The sequence below is a fragment of the Vollenhovia emeryi genome, unplaced genomic scaffold (genome assembly GCF_000949405.1).
Source record: "Vollenhovia emeryi isolate VEMERY1.0 unplaced genomic scaffold, V.emery_V1.0 DF939161.1, whole genome shotgun sequence".
NCBI lineage: Eukaryota > Metazoa > Arthropoda > Insecta > Hymenoptera > Formicidae > Vollenhovia > Vollenhovia emeryi.
The window spans coordinates 336,705-355,812 of record NW_011967205.1 but is presented as its reverse complement, the minus strand read 5'-3'; the positions used below and the strand labels follow the sequence as shown (position 1 = coordinate 355,812).

At 45.9% G+C, this 19,108-nt stretch overlaps 1 protein-coding gene across 1 annotated transcript in view; it reads left to right on the top strand.

The window, feature by feature from the left end:
* Positions 1-138: 138 nt before the first annotated feature.
* LOC105564607 (hemicentin-2) overlaps positions 139-19,108 on the top strand; it is a 215,293-nt gene continuing 196,323 nt past the window's right edge. The window contains exon 1 of the mRNA XM_012017096.1: positions 139-1,134. Within this exon, the coding sequence (XP_011872486.1) occupies positions 1,011-1,134 (124 nt within the window). The 5' untranslated portion in view covers positions 139-1,010. The remainder of the gene's footprint in view (positions 1,135-19,108) is intronic.

The window sequence follows — 19,108 nt, the reverse complement described above, 5'->3', positions numbered from 1 at the left end:
CGACGACGGCGGCGGCGACGACCCCGCGACGTCGACGTCGGCTAGCGGCGGCGGCGGCGGCGGCGGCGGCGGCGGCGGAAACGGCGCGTCGGTGGCGGCACCAGCGGTGGCCGCGGCAGGTGAACGGCGGTGTGCGGCGGCCGCACACGGTTCGGCCCGATACAGTCGTGGAGGGAGTGCGAAATCACGCTGACGCTGTGAGTGGCGCGCATCACGTCGTCGTGCTTGAAGCGCTGGAACGTGCCGATCGAACGTGTCATCGAGGACGCGAGTGAACGCCGGCTGAAGAAAAAGGGAAAAGTTATCCCGCGGAGGGGTGAGAAAGTTACCGAAGGTCTTCCGAGGGGGTGGAAAAAGAATCGGCAGCGAGAGAAACTTGAGGGAGTAGCGCGAAAAAGGAAAACAAACGGGAAAGGAGTCGACGCGACGAGGGGGAAAAAGTCGCGGAAGAAGCGGAAGAACGGCGGAAGAAGCGAACGAACGTGCGGATCGCGGACAGAGGAGGGAAAAGAGAAAGGATATCGGAGCGGTACCGAAACGCGCGCGGCGCTGGCCACCGCTGACAGATCGACGATGTGATTCCCCGGCGAGGAGTCGCCGCGCGATAGTCTCGATTTCCGCGATCGCGATTCATCGGCCGGTCCAGCGCAGCAGCCACCTCCTACGCCGTATGTCGCGCGCGACGCGCCGCGGAATCGTCGACCTTAGCGCTCGCGCGCGATCCGCGTCCGGACGACCGGTCGTCCCTCGTACTCCGCCGGAAGGTACGCCTTGAGAGCAAGGAGGATGCGCGGAAATCGCGCGCGCGATAATCGGCAGACGCGCCGTCCGGATCCCGGACTCGACTAAGACCACCTCGGAGGAGGCACGGGGTGAATCCGCTCCGTTGGATCAGTGTGCGTTCAGACAGTGCGGGTGGATGTACGACGACGACGACGACGACGACGTCGTTCCCTGGTGATCGGTGTTGCTATGATCGTGCCGCGTTGGTCCCGTCACGTGGAACGATCATGATTTACTTTAGGCCGCACGACGGTAGGAGTCTACGGTTCAACGCGAACGCGAGACACTTGAACGTGCTCGTCGTGCCGCTCTTTCCGCTCTGGATTATCGGCGCGTTCTGCGTGAAGGACAGTAAGTGGCTGTTGAATTTCGTTGTTGTATTTTATCGTATTTGCGGGGGCTTTCGAAGGTCGAGCGGCGGATCGACCTGGTTCTCGCTCTGCGCGGAATTTCTACCGATCATTTCTAGCTCTCTGTGTATCAAACGAGTTAGTTATCAAACTGTGTTGCGAGGGGGACGAAAGTTGAACGAGTACTTCGAAGGAGTCGTCCGTTCTCGTGAAATTAGTTACGCAAGCTCGACTCGCGCCTAATATTATATATGCCTGAAAATTGGGGGATTACTCGTTCGACTTGTCGTACCTTCGAAACGAAAAGAGCAGCAAGACAGCTTTCGGAAACGTGTGTCGCAAAATATTTTTTTGCGCGTCGATAACACATTTATTTCTTTAGGTACAATTTAATTAAACGAAAGTTAACAAAATTATATATTACATTAGATCCGATGCCACGTCGAAGTTTTGCTTGAAAATCGCGTTATGTCGCGAGGCGAAGTACATCTTGTTCACTCGCGACGAAGCGCGCGCTCTCGGAGCTGCGTGATTCTAACACGTAACCCCTTCGTCTATTATCGTTTAATTACGACGTGCGAATGACCGATTTTGCGCCGGATGGCATCGCGGCGGTACGGACATCGGCTTATAACGAATATTTTAACACCGACGGATCAAAGGCGAACTCCTCTCTTTGATGGTAGTTTCGGACGCTGCTTTCGGAGCCAAGCGGCCCCGTCAATGGTCCGGTGTTTGCATATCGGTGACACTGCGGCTCGTTTACCGCCACTTACTTCGCCGCCCCCGTCGGTCATCCGCAAATACAGTCGCGCGACATACGTTGCCGAGCATCGTCCTCGTTTGCGTGGTCGAAAAGCCTTCCCCCTCTCGATACGTATCGGCTCATTACGCGGAATAGTTCGGACGATAGACAGGGGGGAGGAGAAAAGGAAATTCGCCAAAACTATGGGAGCACCGCGTAACGAATTGCCACGACCAGGGGAGAGCGCAGCAATTTCGGAACGCGACAAGCCAAGTTTCGACGAGCGCACAGACCTGCGCTCGGATCGAACTTCGCTCTTTGACACGCGACTCTATTGTTCCGCGGGTAGAAGCTCGAGGGGGCAAATTCCTGTCTTAATCCCGCGACAGAGGAGGAGGCCTCGCGCCTCCCCGCGATGCGCTCGCAATTTGGACTGCTGTGCCGCCGCAGTCTGCGTGTCATCGCCGAAAGTTCAACGCTTGTTGCACATGACGTGCAGATCGATGGAATAATTATCGCACCAGACCGGAAAGTTTTTCGCCGCGTTAACGCGCCAACAATGCGAGGGGAACTTGACTTCCGTTGGCGGAATTTTTCATTGGAATGAAAGATATTAGCGCGCCCCATGGTGAGCGGCGGAAGTGTTAATAATGTCAAAGTGTGGTCGAGGGAGTTGCTTGAAAGACTCGCTAGATCGTCGTGATAATCTTAACGGCTTCGCCATTCAGATTTCCTCCACTGTATAATTTCAACTAGCGACTCGGAGAAAGTTAATCAGGACTCACTTAACGTAAGACTTTATTGAAATATCTGCTTCAAGCTGTCTGTGAGGTAAACGAATATACGTGAAACGTGTACTCGCGCAAAAAATACGGCAGTAATGATATTTGTTACAAGTTGAGGATCGATAAAGCGCCAATATTTATTATAGAGAAAGGAATGTTTTAATAAAATGGTAAATTATATATCGCCAGTGATTTAAAAAACAAATTTCCATAAGATTAAGCGACCTACACTGGCTAGTGTTTTTATTGAAAAACGAATTTACAACGTTTCGGCCCCGGATTTGGGCCCTTTTCAAGTATTCTTAGTGAATCACTGCGTCATTATTCAGTCGTTTGGCCAATAGTCACAGGGTAATGATATTGGCCAAACGACTGAATAATGACGCAGTGATTCACTAAGAATACTTGAAAAGGGCCCAAATCCGGGGCCGAAACGTTGTAAATTCGTTTTTCAATAAAAACACCAGCCAGTGTAGGTCGCTTAATCTTAAAGAATATTTTAATCTTGAATGAAAAATTTAAAAATCTAGAACCGTCTTTTGTCGAATATCGTGGTGCCAACTTGGTGCGTTGTAAGATGGAGGGAAAATTTATTCTAAACGCAAGAATATATAAACTTACATTTATATAAATTACTCTTGTCTCAATATAGTAAATCAATCTTTTTTTAATTCGATAGAGGGGAATAAGAATTATTGATTTTATTTTGATATCGTCTTATTTTTATACTAAATGAGGTTGTGAGAAATATAAATGCATCAAGAACATATTTTGTCACGGTAACAGAAATCTTTTCTGAGGGTGTACATCGATAAGGGTTGATAAGAAAAGTAAGTAACGCAATCTTAAAAAACGGAGTTGCTCCGTTTGAAAGAAATACAGAGGCAAGGCAAACGCGTTGATAGATGAAAGTGTTGCCCGGCAAACGCTTATTAGATTGCGATAAATTACCGGCCGTAGTCGCGTCATTTGCGCATATATACACACTTAGGTCGCATCAAAGACAAGCATTTTGCTCTGCCATGGACCTCCGGTTACTTGAGGTGAATCGAGGAAATTCGTGGTTGGCTTTTAGTGAAACGTTAGAATCTCGCATGTGGGGATGACCGGGCGATTGGCTTCCCTTAGTTGGTATTCAGTTGATTCCTCCGCTCGAATATATATAAGCGGGCATCGTTGTTGCTTACAAAGGAATGTGACTGCTATTCGCACGGGATATTCCGTGCTAGGTGTCGGGCGGGCCAAAGATAAACTGCTACGACGAGGCTCGAGACCCCAAAGAGTCGAGGAAATCTCGTTTCGGTACTCGTGATCGAGCATTTAATGTCGATCTCTGATTCTCTTTATCGAAAAGTACATTGAAACTTCGCCCGAATTGTTCGTCGAGCGTGGCGTCGCGATGCCACGGAGACGCCAGATAGATTAAATGCACTCGCTAAAAATCACTCGGCGAATTATCACTGAAAACAGTGAACGGTCACTGATTCACAGTTATAAGTATACCACCGCGATTTTCAGCGCAAACCAGTGACTATTCACTGCTCTCAATCGTAATCTACCGATTGACTTTTCGAGAGCACTGTGTGTCATTTAACGAAATATACTCCAATTATTTCTATTCAATAATCAACCTACAGCGAGACACTGAAAATCTTAACTCTGTATACAATAGGGTATACAATAGGGTAATTAGAATGACCTAGTATTTATAATCCTCCCCTTCCATGTTTCCTATAACTCCCGTATATGGCTTTACTCTTATTTATCGCTTTTTCTGTAACGTCGATGACCAGACACATTGCACAAAATCTCTGACTTATAACATAATTTTCACATGTTTAATCTGACGAATCTTGGAAGTTTGTATTATATAAAAACACCGTAATTTTATTTTCTGTTACGCAAGATCTCATCTTAAATTCTTAATTTCGTTTATATGTTGTTCTTTCGTTCTTCAGACATTTGTAGGCACTTTTGTAAGTTCGTTACCTGAGGAGAACCAGTATTACTGGCCGAAACGGTGTGATATATTATAACAAAAACTTGCCAGTAAGGTCGTTTCCACACTTATTCAAAATCTTGATTTCTCGACTGGCGTCACTAAGTCGCTATTTAATTGTTACTCCAATTATATAGCTAACGAAGTGATTATGTGGAAGAGATATGTTCTTCTACTTTATGTAATCCACAGTCACGTCTGCGAGAAGAGGATTCCTCGGGTATACTCTAAATCCAGATTTTACCTTCGCACGCGAAGATATTTCGTATAATCGAATTTCGTCCGCTTAAAGTTCGCCCGTTCGATTGAACTTTTCGTAACAAGAGCCTAGTTTACAAGTTATACACTTCCACACGGCCTATTGTTGCTTCATGGTGGTGAAATACCATATCCGCGGAGACTATTTTGCTATTCGCCACGGTCAAGTGATTCGGGATTATATGTTATTGTCAATCAACCAACGAAACAACGAATTATTTCTATTCGATAATAGTGAGTCAGTGTATCTACCGTTAATTAGTTCTGTCATGCTTAATGATTGGCCTCGTTGATTCGCAATACCTATAATGCACGTTTACATGTGCACCAAAGCGTATTCCGCGCGCGTTAATATCCCCCCACGTTCCAACGAACGATAAATTCGGCCGGGCTTATTTACCGCCGGTGGTGATTAATTCTAGGGCGGATCGAAATTTGCTGAAATGGCAACCAGGGCCCCCGTCCCCTCTCCCCCTCCGCTCTTCCTCGTCCCGTTTTGTCATAAGTCAAAAAGTTACGACAAGCCGCGCTACACGTTTATCATTGCTAACGGTTCTCGCAACTCATCATACAGACGGATCACGTCACGGCGTCATGTCGGGAGTTATAGTGTTTCCAACAGAGCGGCAGCAGCAGAAGCAGCAGTTCATCCTCTCGACAAACAGATTCTCATCCGGCGACTGCCATGCGCCCGGGCGAATTTTAAAGCGCGCTCGCTCGCCGCCAGGTCAAATACGACGTAAGGTCGATCCTCCGTTTAACGTCGCGCTGAAAGAACGCTTTCTAAAACACTTTCGGCGAATCCCGTACGTGCTCGAGAGCACGGCCAGCCCGATGATCGATAGTCCTCGCGCGTGCAGCGGCGTTCTATTCTTACGCTCTAATTCTACGCTAAAATGCTTCCGCTCCACGCAGTGGATTTTCGTTGCCATGCTCCCCGTAATCTCTTAAGTTAAAGGTCCCGCGCTGTGTTACGTGTATATTCGTACTATATTTTTCGTGCGACTGATTATCCTAATTTATTTCCGAGACATATTGACGCTCGAGATAGAGAGAGAGAGAGAGAGAGAGAGAGAGAGAGAGAGAGAGAGAGAGAGAGAGAGAGAGAGAGAGAAAGAATAAAAGGTAATATATGTAGATTGACGCAGCTTGGACAGAACCGATATTAAAGCCGAAATGTCGTTTTTATCGTGTATGCCGAATTGCGTACAGCATTTATACGAAATTTCCGATTCTGTTTTTAAAGAGCAATACTGTTCTATATATTGCTTTTTTTTGCTCGCGACGCAACGCGAGATGAATTTCATGCTTTTTCATAATCGCTCAATACCGTTGTCTCTTTACACGATACATATTTTTTTATTACAAACGATGACAAAATAAATGTCTAATTTGTGTAAATGCGCACCTGAGTGCACCTGGGTTTATCTGTCAATCGCATTTACGTCTGAAAAATGGCATATATGCACCACTTGACACGTATGCATAATTGAACAAGCCTGTGGCGTTTCGCAAAAAAACAACCGCACCAATAAAATTTGTTTCTAGATAAAAGATACACAAATACAAATAAATAGAAAAAAATAAGCGAAACTTTGGATACGTAGGGGGGAGGTCTTATAAAACTTTTCTCGGGGGAGTCACAGCCGTGCAACTCCTTGATCAGTGCGGAAAGGTGCCTGTAATAGAGCGCGAGATTACGAGATCGTATCGAAAACATCGGAAAATATCCCCGACGGACGATTGCGTTATCGACAACGCGGTCAGCTGTTAAGCGAGCACCCGTCGCTCGCCGTTCCCTTGGAATGAAGTATGGGACGTTCCTTTCCGTGTCTGCTGCCCGACGATAAGTTCCACGGGCAGTGAGCATTTCTAACACTTCACGGCTCGGAGGGACTTTCGTCTGTTGGAACAGTTTCGCTGGCTTCTCTGTGGGATTTGCCGGATCAAGACCAATCTCCCTTGAATTTTAATGACGGTAGCCGGAGCGAGCGCCCCGTTACGAGCGCACCGCCGCCGTATACACGCTGTACATTCGATCTTAAGCGTGTGCGGCTTGACTGACTCTCATATGTCAGTCATGTATACTTCACCTCGTTCCTTTACGGTGAGGTACTTTGGAGAGCGTAGATGCTATTGTGGATCGCTGTCATTTATACTGACGTAAAACGCTACGTAGACGCTCGAGGCGGAACACTTTATCTCCTACGCGCTCGCGCTGAAACCCAGACTTTTACGTTTTTCGCGGGGATTATTAGCGCACTGCGTCAGCGCTTTTAATTCTCACGCCTGAATCAAAGCGGACCCGTGTCCTCTGAAATTAAACTCGCGAGCCGCCGTTGTCGGAGGATACATTAAAAATGAGAGCCGCATAATGTAATGAGGAGAACATAAAGCATTAGCTTATGAAATGAAGGTATTAACCCTTTTTTTTTAATACCTAGGTACCGCGTAGCACGTTCGAGAAATGTCAGCCGACTAATTGACACGTATACTTCTATTCGTACGTTGGGAAAAATGGTAGCATTGACATTAACATCGTATATCGAGTTCCGCTCTCAATTAGTAGAGATTGGGGTAGGGAGACTTTTTCAGTTTCACACACGTGGAATTCTCTCAAATTGATTTTCGTTGACGTTGACAAGCCAATTACCATTGTTGTCGATATTTGATCGTACTGTCATTTTTCTGGTTGAAAATTGCATTGCGCGCTTCGTTACGCTGCAATTGCAATCAATAAAAGTATTATTAGTCAGCGAAATGCCAGCGCACCGAGAGCCTATCGGTCAAAATGATCTTGGCAATCACGCGGCGACAGCGCAGCGATTTGGCAGGAAATTTACTTTCCCATCTCCTCGAGTGATGACATAAGACGTCTGATTCTATCTGCGAATTACAGTTGAACTCGCGCGTGTAAAAAGCGTGCAAGTCGATTAATCGATCTCGTGCATATCGGCGACCTGGCGAGAAAACTGTCAAGTTGAAACGTTATCACTGTCAGCCGCAGTGGCTATAAAAATTAGTTTTATACGGAACTATCGATTTCCCATCGTAGCACGGACATCTTTATTACGGGTAAGGACCCATTTGCTCGCGCCGAGTTTATGGATGTAAAAAAATTGTTTAAGCTCCTCGTACGTCACACGGGACGAGGCTCACGCGCCGCGTTATTCTTATTGCGCTCGGCTCATTGAAATTCAATGCAAGTCCCCGAATTGCCCGGCAGTTTAGCGAACAGCAAATACTCCGTTCGCGCGCTCTCGCACGTTTACGATATAAAGTATTAAAAGTATCATTCTTATCGTAGGAAAAGACAGACAAATTCTCCCCCGGCTTCGCTCGCACTATCGAGAGAAAGATGACTCTCCCGTACCAACCCTCAAACAATGCCGTATATTCATTCATATTGAAGCGCAAAGCGCAACCGCTGATCAAAGGGTTTAATACAACCGGCGCGTTGACGATATAAAGTATTAGAAGTATCATTCTTGTCGTAGGAAAATAGAGACAAATTCTCTCACAGCTTCGCTCATACGACCGAGAGGAAAGATGACTCTCGCGTGCCCTCAAACAATGGCGTAGATTAATTCATATTGAAGCGCAAAGCGCATCGGCTGATCAAAGGGATTAATGCAACCGGCGTAATCTCTTATGATGAAATGTTTGTTACGCACCTGTGTGTGCCTTGTGTGTTTGCAACGGCATAGCGTTTGGCGTTGTGATACGCAGCACCTTTATAAATCGGCCTAAAGGCCCCGTTTCTCGCGCGCGCTAAACGCGGCCAATGGATTGAATCAAGGTGCGATATCGGACTGCACGTCGAACGTTGCTATCGAATCTGCGTGGAGCCGTGCGACACCCAGGTCGTCAGATTAATCGACATCGTGTACGACACCATCGACGACACATTGCCCGGTTTTACGATCAACGCAGCCGGGCCCGCCCTTACCGCGGTAAATATCTTAGACGCGCGTAGTCGGGCGCACATCCGCGTCATCGTCGTTACAGCCGCGTTAATCGCGTGCGTGACAACGGCCCGATAATTTCTCGCCGCGCGATATTGCAGACGTTAGCGGGGGCAACGTCGTGCGAAATCGAGGCGACATTTCGCTCGGCGATACCGTCGCCCGAATCGTTCTCCCTATCCTTTACGAGGCCGCTCGCCGTAACCGCGCGAACGATTTTGGAATCGGGGGCACCGCGGCTTTCTACAGCTTCTCCCACCCGCGATACGCCAGGGCGATGATCTCGCTCGACGCACGTTCTCGCGCGAATACGCTTCGCGCGATCGTAATTCCCGCGTACGTTCCACCAGCGATTCCGCCAGTCGCCCGCTAATAAATTTCACGACTGCTTAGGTAGCATTACCTGCAGCGCGGCAACGGCGATAATGCAAATGGGCCTCGAACTGCGAATCGCCTGTCAGTATATCGCGAAACGTTATTAAATCCCCCCCCCCCCCACCCCTCCCTTCTCCCCGGTTGAGAACGCTCTCCGCGCCTAACTTTCGATAACTTCGTTTAAAACTCGGTAATCGTTTAATGCCTGTGTTATCTACTGGTTATTGAGTTGAAATACTTTCTCGAATGGACGATCGCTAACTATCTATCGACGATTGTCGGAGTTGATCGAGCACAGCGCGCGTCACGATAACGCGCCGGCGATTACTGCGATTTAAGAAAGGAACGTTGTAAACGGCGACAATTGTGAAATATGACAATATTGACAATAATGAAAACGAGATTGCCCCGAGTTTCAATGTTACGTTACGTCTAATATTCTGCAATAACCGTTGCGGGAAAATACATTCGTTTCGGTCGGAACAGCACCGAGATGTTTTTCGCAGTTACAAGGCATTAAATTCAAGCTGATGGAATCGTCCGCCGTAACAAGAACGCTGCCGGCTTTGCAATTAAGCGAATTAACCTGTAACATGTCGCGGGAAAACTAAGTTCGTGTTACGCGCTCGATTGTTAGTATGCGATAATTTCATTTTGGAAACCTCAATAATTGTAATAACCGTTCTCTACGCATTAATGTCTTTTATACTTGGGCAAAGTACTTGCTGTCATAGAGTAGAACGGTTTTGAAATTAACTCATAATACGACGAGAAATCCAATAAGTTCTCATCGACGCGCGAAACTACTCTCGTCGAGTTCTTCACTACTCGGCAATTTCATTTAAACAATCGTAGCTTCATCTCTGCGTCGGATAATTCCCGCGGTGCGCCGGCGCAATTCTTGGTAATTTTATAAAACCTATTCAGTAATTTTATTTCGCTGGCAACGCGTGACAATTTTCAACGTTATTCCGCTAGCCGAATAATGATATAAGTCAATTTATCTAATAGAAAATTATAACTGATAAAAATATTTACTTTTAACATCGTACAATTTTCAGAGCGGCAAAATCATTAGCGATGTGTTAAGTTGTGATTAAATGCCAATAATTAGTCGCGCGCGATACCTATATCTATATACGTCTATTAATATATAGCGCCAAAGTTATAAAGGAGAGAGAGGGAAAGAGAGAGAGAGAGTAGGTAACGACGACGTGGAGTGTCTCGTAATTGGAACATAATTGGTATCGAAGCGTGCAACACGGACTTCTATCGGACGTATAAAATCCTGCCAATACACTTTATTGCTCGTTAATTATTATACGCAATTAATGGGAGTTTGGGGAAAATGCTGCGTGAGCGGTTAACGATTTCTGTGAGTTGTACGATCTTCCATATACACGTGTCGCGTAGATATTTATAATTATCGCGTCTACGACATTGGCAAATTTAATTAAGTCGCGCGTGATTGCCCGATAAGAGCCGGATTATCTCAAGATTCGCGACGGATTCCACCGTGGCTAATAATAAATCGAACGCGACGTAGAAAGAAAACCGCGCGGCGCGAAAGAAAGGTGAAAATGCATTTACTCTTGAAAAAGGCGAACACTCCATTTCTCAACGGACTGATAAAACATTACGAGAGCCGTCCGACCCCTCGGCATCTTTATCCATCCATCAGCAACTTTTCATAAAACAATGCCCTTCCTGCTGGCTCGTAAGAGCACTCTTAGCTGAAAGCCCCCTTAATCGCCGGATATAAAAGCGGGCCTAAACAGTTTACCCAGGCACGTTGTAACCGTTGCTAATTTAGCGGCCTGGGCGCCGTCGAGCGATGAATATTACACGCCTGGCCCTGATCCAAACCTGGCGATTGCGCACGCGATTATCCACGACAACCACGATATTTGAACTACGAGGAATCTGTTTTCGGTAATGGTGCTCGTAAAAGACGTAGAATGCGAAATAAATGGAACAAGATATCGGCGGAGGTCGGGAATTAAGATATAACGAGACACGAAAGAAGCTATCGAGGACATATTTATTAATCGTTTGTAGGGCACTCTGTCTTACTTATTTCTTTTCGCTTTCAACCGCGTTTGCCTTTTACTCGCATATTTCTTGTTAGCAGCTCGTACCTGTATCTTGCATTGAGCGTATCTTACTACCGTTTTCTTATATCTTATCTTTTATGCCTCCTTATGTCTTCCAGCATGACAGCTACGCATCCGTCGAGTAGTACGGGTCAACGACTATACGTACTCTCTCGGGATGCGAAAATACCCCGTCGAAATATATTTACCTCCTCTTATCCATTTATTCGGGTGCTTTAGTCACCCAATTGCTCCCGTGACACAAGAGAAGTGAGCGAGTTTGCCACTTAGGGGCAAACGACGACACGAGACGACCTAAGGCGGTATGTTATCGATACTCTCGCAATCTCTGGCGTATATTCGCCTACCTCGTAATCGGCGGAACTCGGGAATTAAAGGTAGCGAGAGCGAGAATTTACGGACGGTGTAATCAATTACGTGTGCTATTGCGCAACAATGTACTCACCATAAAATTACGCTGTAGTGTTTTATTGCTTGTCGTGCGTTGCGCGAGTATTTTTGTTCCTCGAAAAATCTATAGTATCGTTTTATATGCGAGAGAGAAAGGGATGTACCTTTGCTTTTTATTAAAAAAAATACTCCTATAGAAATTACATACAGATTTATTTGCATACACGGAAAAAAGAATGATGTTGTATCAACAAGATCAGTGTAATTAAAATAAAATCGTTGACACAAAACATCAGTATTAATAAATGAAAAACATCCGATTGTTGTCTTAATAATCTGGATATTTAGTTCAATGAAAATCGCTTCAAATGAAAATCCGTAGCGAATACAATTGTGTGAATTATTTATATTTGTGGCATGACGTTAACGTTTAATTCAAGCAACTTTATTTTGTTTCATTCAACAGCATTTTTTTCCGTGTACGTTTACGGAAAATTTTTACACGTTCATTTCTCCGCGGTTTAACATCAATGTAGGCTAGATACTAACGCGATTGGTACATTCCTTATATACGCATGGATGACAATCGATTTGGCTGCTTTGTAGTGAAGATATACGAGGGAGATATATACAGCTCACATATCACTATTATTCGCTATTTCCATACTTAGCGGAAAGCGTACGGAATCGTCGTAACTCGCCGTCGAGATTCCATCTCGACATGGAATCTCGGAAGGCTTACAGCTCATACTCGACGTCAGTCGCATCTCCTTTATCTCTCGTCCGAGATCGCGAGTCCTCGGCGACGAGGTCACGTTGCGATCCGCATCGTGATAAGCCGCCGATAATTCCAATCAGTCGCTTCGAGGAAGCGTCGACCGGTGATTCCCCACCGTCAACGTCGCGCGCGCGCGCACACACATACACACACACGCACACACACGTGCACAGAAGAGCGTACGACGACCCGAGGGTATTATTCGGGCGTGCTTACGTTACGCGGGGGAAAAGCGATGTCTCTCGTCATCAACCCTAATCTTGGCAATCTTCATATCCTGTAAGCACTCGAGAAGTCGGGGCCGGAGCCCACGAAAGGTGCTTAGTCGGCTGATGCCGCTATCGCGTTACAGGTTGCGGCGGCGGTCGCGTTGTATTAGTCTGGAGCGTCTTTAAGCCAGCCTTTACCTGCCTATCCCCCAAAGGGCGTAAATTACGGATAAGAAGGTATGCCAGCGCATACGGGGCTGCTAGCGCGTACGAGCCATCGTCGTCGTTTCTCTTTTACGAGCGTAATGCGCCTCCTGGCGCGTCGCGTCTCGTCGCGTCGCGGCGCGTCGCGGCGCGGCGCGTCGCGTCGCGTCGTTCTCTCGACGTTGTGCCTCGACATCGGGGAAACTTTCCGAAATCGCTTCCGCAACGCCCGATGAGAATCGCCTCTTGGGTCGTAAAACGTTATTGAATCTTCGGGCCTCTTCGAGGACCTTGAGTCTTCACGATGAGACGACGAGCTGAGAATGACGTTGCACGCTCGGAAAAAGAATATAGTTGGTCGAGATTTTATTAAAGCCATCGAAAATTTTGATTTTGAAGATTATGTGTGAGTGTGTGTGTGTGTGTGTGATTCCTGACGCGCGTTACACTTGAATGTTGGAAACGTCTACCGAAATGGTTTCTGCAACGCTGAATGCGAGTCGTCTACCCGGACCCGTAAAACCTTATTCAATCTCCGAAGCTTTTCGAGCACGTTGAAGCTCGGCAAGTCGACTGTAAAATAGATACATTCAACACAAGCTCGTCCGGTTTAACAAAGGGACTTTGTTAACTCCTGAAATATCAGAAGTTTGAACAATAACACATCGATGTACATTTACGCGCGTTGTATGGAAAGCAGTATTTTCGTGATTGCCTGATTCGAAACAAAATACGGATTGTATGAAATATGCAGGAAAGTGAAAGTATTACACATCTCGCGATAGCAGACAAACGAATCAACGTGTAATAAAACTACAATTTATCGTTTTTCGATAAATTCCGCCTCACGCATGTGTGTCGTCCGTATTTTTAAATCTCAAAACGGCTCTCGTAGCTTATTGTTTCCCGTGCTCGTATTTACCCTCGTTAATCATCCGGATCTAACAATCCATCCGCGCGAAAACGTCGGTCGGTGCAAGTTTCCTACGCAGCCTGCAATTACACACGGTGGAGGAAGAGGAGGAGGAGGAGGAGGGGGGGAGGGGGGCGTGTACGATGGATATACGATGAATTCGGATGTAGCGGGCATCAACGCCCTGTATAATTAATAGGAGTGCGGAATTGCCAGTTAGCACGCGACCAATCTCTCTTAACAAGCACGCATTACGATAATAGCCCCCCCACGTCTGAAGTCTTAATGCGGCCCAAGTATTCCGCAGAGTTGGGTGTAAAAGTTAGTACCTAAGCAGTGTCGCTATTATTGCAGCGGCGCGCGGTAGTACGCTCCGCCGTTCCTCGCCTCGCCTACCTAATGAGCCGAGCGCGTGTCTCCTACTTTCGATGGAAACTGAGTTAGTCCGGCTTCCGTCGCCGCTCGTCGCCGCAAGCACCCGTAGCTACGTACCCGCTCATTCAGCGGTGAACGACGAGTTCCGAAAGTGAATTTACGCAATCGCCAAGTTTGCGCGGGATTTCCGCGAGCGAAGGTCGCCGTAAGAAATCGCCGGGAAGAGCACTTACCGCCGGGCTCCGGGGCACCCGCGGCAAGGCGTTTCTACCGCAGGGTAACTCGGCTCGGCGTCCCGCGGGAAGACCTATTATAATAATTCATTTGTGTGTTACGTCGGCGGTAATCGCGATAATTTCCACCAGTCGTTCCCGCGGCGGAAGAGCGCGCTCGGCAGAGAGGCATCCGACACCGACACGTTAACGTTTGCGCGATGACACGCGTCGCCGTGAAAAGCGACGTTTAATGCGTTGAAAACGCATTAAAAAGAATACAGGCAATTTCAATTGCCGCATTTTTCGAAAATTAAAGCCGCGCGAAACGCTATTTTCATTCCGCGAGAAAAAATTGCGCGCGCGCGCGCGCGCCGCACTCGAGTTTATAAACAAAACGCAATTACGTCGGTTTATACTCGTTTACGGAGTAACTGGCCGCATCGGGACACCACGGGTTATTCGACGGCAGAAACGCTGACAGATTTACGGAACTGCGTTACTGTTTTGATATGGAAATTATCCCGCCGTGCATTTTCCTGGCTGACTGCTAGACTGCTGCCTTGCTGATTCGGTCCGCGGGCTCCCCGTGAATTCCGTAAGCAGATTTATAGCAGTCGCAAAGTTAGCGGGCGCGACGTATCCGCCGCGCCGGAAGTTGCCACAAAACATCATTAGGGACAATACTTACATTTTCAGCTGGAAATCCGCTGACTATAATTTTCGCCGCGAACGCGGCTCGCCCCCCCCTCCCCCGCCCTGTATCCCGCTGTTTGCCGACTGAAATGCAATTTGCGCTATATGAAAATGTAATTGTAGATCCAGGGATTATCTACGTGTACGCGCGGCGCCGAGGGAACTCGGCGGCGCTGTTTTTCCGGCTCTCTCTCGCTCCCTCGCTCTCTCTGGCTCTCTCGCTCTCGCGCCGGTATCTCGCTGTATTCCGCGTCTTGCAGCCCCGGGGTAAGAATATAATCCTTGATGAGGCCTGGTAATGAATTTATTCGCCGACGCGCGGAGCGAGAGATTGTCGAAATGCACGTCTCTACTTTCGATGGAAATCAAGTTAGTCCGCCGCGGTGCGCTCGCACATCGGAAGAGATAGCTCCGTTCGGTCACGAGTCCGCCAGTTCTGCAAGTGAATTTGCGCAATCGCGAAGTTAGCTGAACGTTCCGCTCTCCGGGAGCAGAAGAAATCGTTAAGGACCATGCTTAGCCTTTCGACAAACTTTGACGACTCCGTTCGAAAAACTTTTTCGCAATCGAGTTAATTTCATACTCGAGGCGTGATCCTGGCCGCCTCTCGCGATGCTGCCGTTACCATTTTTAACTATAGCGGCAGACACGTATCGCGTGTTAACGTAACAATTAAAACGTTACGCCGAAAAGCTTCAAGTACAATCAATTGTACAAAGATTTCAAGTATGTTTAATATGTGTCAAGGAAACACTACAATAACACAATATTTTACGAAATTATTACATTGTTGATTGTGACATAAAATTATTTAAATTATTATATTGCTTATTATTACATTAAATTTCTAAATTAATTATTACATTGCTCAAATGCGAAATTATTATATTAAATTTCCGTAACACGGCGAAAGTAAACACGGTCCGTCATAAATTTAATTAAATAATTTATCTTAGAAAGACGATATAAATTGAAAATAAATTTTCTACGTGACGACTCGATGATAAATTAGCTGGGAAAATTAAACTTTATTTCTATGGAAAACATCTTTTTATACAAAAAATATTAATTTAAATTGCACGTACACTAAAGAGCGATGTATCATTCTACAATAAAAGATACATTGATGCAAATTGCGTTGTTTCGTCTTTAACGCAATCTTAATATAAAGACCCGTATCGCAATATCTTATACAATAATTGACGCGTATTAGCAGCGACATTATCCACTTGCCTATTGATGCCGGAGGTCAAATTAGCAAGATCGTAACGGACGATAAGATACCTTCCGCAGGCATACGTGGTGTTTGAACAGCATGAGGACATCAGCTTGCATCTGCGAAGGCACCGGTTAAGTGGTGTGGAGTGAAATGTAAACGTCGCCATGGGTACTTCGAGGTCGTTTGCACCTTGTGTACCTTGCGCTACCTCACTTCAGAAGAGCAATCGTGTCACTCTCTGTGTGATATCGCAGGTGATACAATTGCTAGATTTATAGAACCGCGCGGAAGAAATCTTTTTAAACAAGTTTCTCCAGCTATCGATATTCCGCGGAGACCAGTTTTGTCGATGTTAATATACCACTTGTATATAATGTCCATTCAGCTTCTTTTATACGTGAAAATGTAATTTTTCTAGACGTTACGCGAATTCGTTACGTCTTGGGAAGTATGATTTTTCATATTTTCGTTGAAAGCGTGAAATTGTTCGCAGCCTTCACTCTTTTAAGCAATTTCTTATGACAAAGTATGTGTGATGTACGCAAAACTGCAAAAAGCTTTTATTTATGTCACTACGTTCTTGACGTTAACGCCAGCACGTAATTGACAGGATGTCAGAAACGTTATTTAAAAGGCAAAATGGAAGCGGTTTTCCTTTCCCTTTAAGAGATGCAATTCTGCAACTTGCCCAAAAAAGAGCAAATAGATTTACGTACTTATGTAGTTATTATAGTTCCAAGTTTTATTCGCCAGAGTCACGCGAATCTAAGTTTAATAACGTCTACTTCAAACGGTAAATATGGCACACAAGATTGTAAACTCTTAGACGTGCCGGTAGATACTCTATAAACTGTTCTACGTGCAGATAGCAATTTTTTCTCATTTCTCCACAACTTAAAGGAGCCGATTAATAATGTTGCCGGTATCTTATGGCAAATAATGCAACTATCTCACGTCCATTTACAAAATAATGAGTTATATATTTTTTATGTTGCAAAATGGAAAGAGTCAACAGAGTAGACAAAAATTTTAATTATTATACTTAACGATTTAAATAAATATATAACTATATGTTAAATATAATACTTTCTCTTGGTAGATAGGCTAACTGGTAGATAAGTTTAACGATCTCCTTTAGCCGGTCTTATCTTTTTAACTACTTTTAAGCTAATTGCAAGATAAACAATTTGAATAACGACTTGTAAAAATAAATATAGAAATAAATTCTACGTGTACATCGGAGAAAGTTTACATTAGCAGAAAGAATTCGTCACGGATAGAAAGAAAACGACCGATGTATTGGCGATGAGGCGCGCGGCCGCCGATCAGGAGTAGTAGTGGCTGTTACTACTTGCCGGGTGCAAGGACCTTCGCCGAGTAGTTAATTGAACGAAAAGCCAGACGCACTCGACATCGCGCCCGACCGTAGGCGGTGTTTGTCGGCGGTCTAACGACCTGGACTTTAACCCGCAAACGCTGTAACTATATAGATAATGTCGAGCGTAATGCAAACCTTATAACGGCTGCCGTTCCCGACGCCGTTTTCCCCTCGATCGTAGCCTCTGCGACGCGCCGCGAATCCACGGCGAAGGGTGACGTCGCGGCTCGCGCCTTCGAACGTAAATTACGCGAGTTGACGGTTCTCTCTTTTAGACGCGGGCGTAGCCCGACGTGGCAAAAACCACGCACGTGCGGAGCATCGTATTTCCCGAGCCCGACGTCGCCGTTAGGAGCAGCAGCCCCGTCGAGTCGAGTCGAGCGGAGCGTCGCTAGACTTGGGGGCGTGCACCTATGTAAATCATCCCTTGCTCTTGGCGATAAAACCTTGGTCGAGCAAGGGTTGTAATTATCGTCGGCGATATCGCGATTTCTATATCGCGCCGATGAACGATCGTTACTCGATAAATAGAACAGGTGGCGGACTATCGTGCGAAATTGAGATAAGTGTGTGACAAGTACAGTGCTATTCATTAACGCCTGGACCTCAGTTTACATAGGATTCACATTTTCATAATCTTTATTCCCATCTATAAACATCAATGAATTTCAGGCTGTAGTCATAGACATAGAATAGACTGCGTGTCCCCTACCTCACCCGTGTGAAAATATGTACAAACTTTAGAACGAGATAGCTGGTGTTGAACAGCATACCCTCATCTTTGTCTAGTGAAGTAGTGGGGGTAACAGAAGAGTAGGGAAATGATTTAGAGGACAAAGGATAAGAGAGTACTGTTCAAAGTATGTTGTCTCTTTCTAAAGTTTGTACACTTCTGCAGCCCAAATGCGCAACCTATATATTATACGTCTATGGCTGTAGTACACACAGACTTCTATAGAAGTCTGCGGTAGTGCATACATACAGCCTGAAACTCAGTGATTTGTGTAGATGGAAGAAATGATGATAAGCATGCAGGTCCAGGCATTGACGAATAGCACTGTGCACAATTGATTATGATCAACTCACATTTTTGTGTGATACTTTTTGTATAAGTGTTTACAATATCGTCTTAGATCGAAACTTTGCACGAGGTCTGTCGCTGTCACGTGTATATCAGTGTCACAATTAGCGCGATTGGGGATGAAGTTTAAATACTTTGTACATCTGGCCACCTAGAAGAATAATTAATTATTTCAGATTTAATTAAGAGGAGTTAATTGCAAACGACGGTTATGACAATCAAGCGAATTTAACGTTTGACACGCGCTCGCTCCCCCCCCCCCCCTCTCTCTTTCTCTCT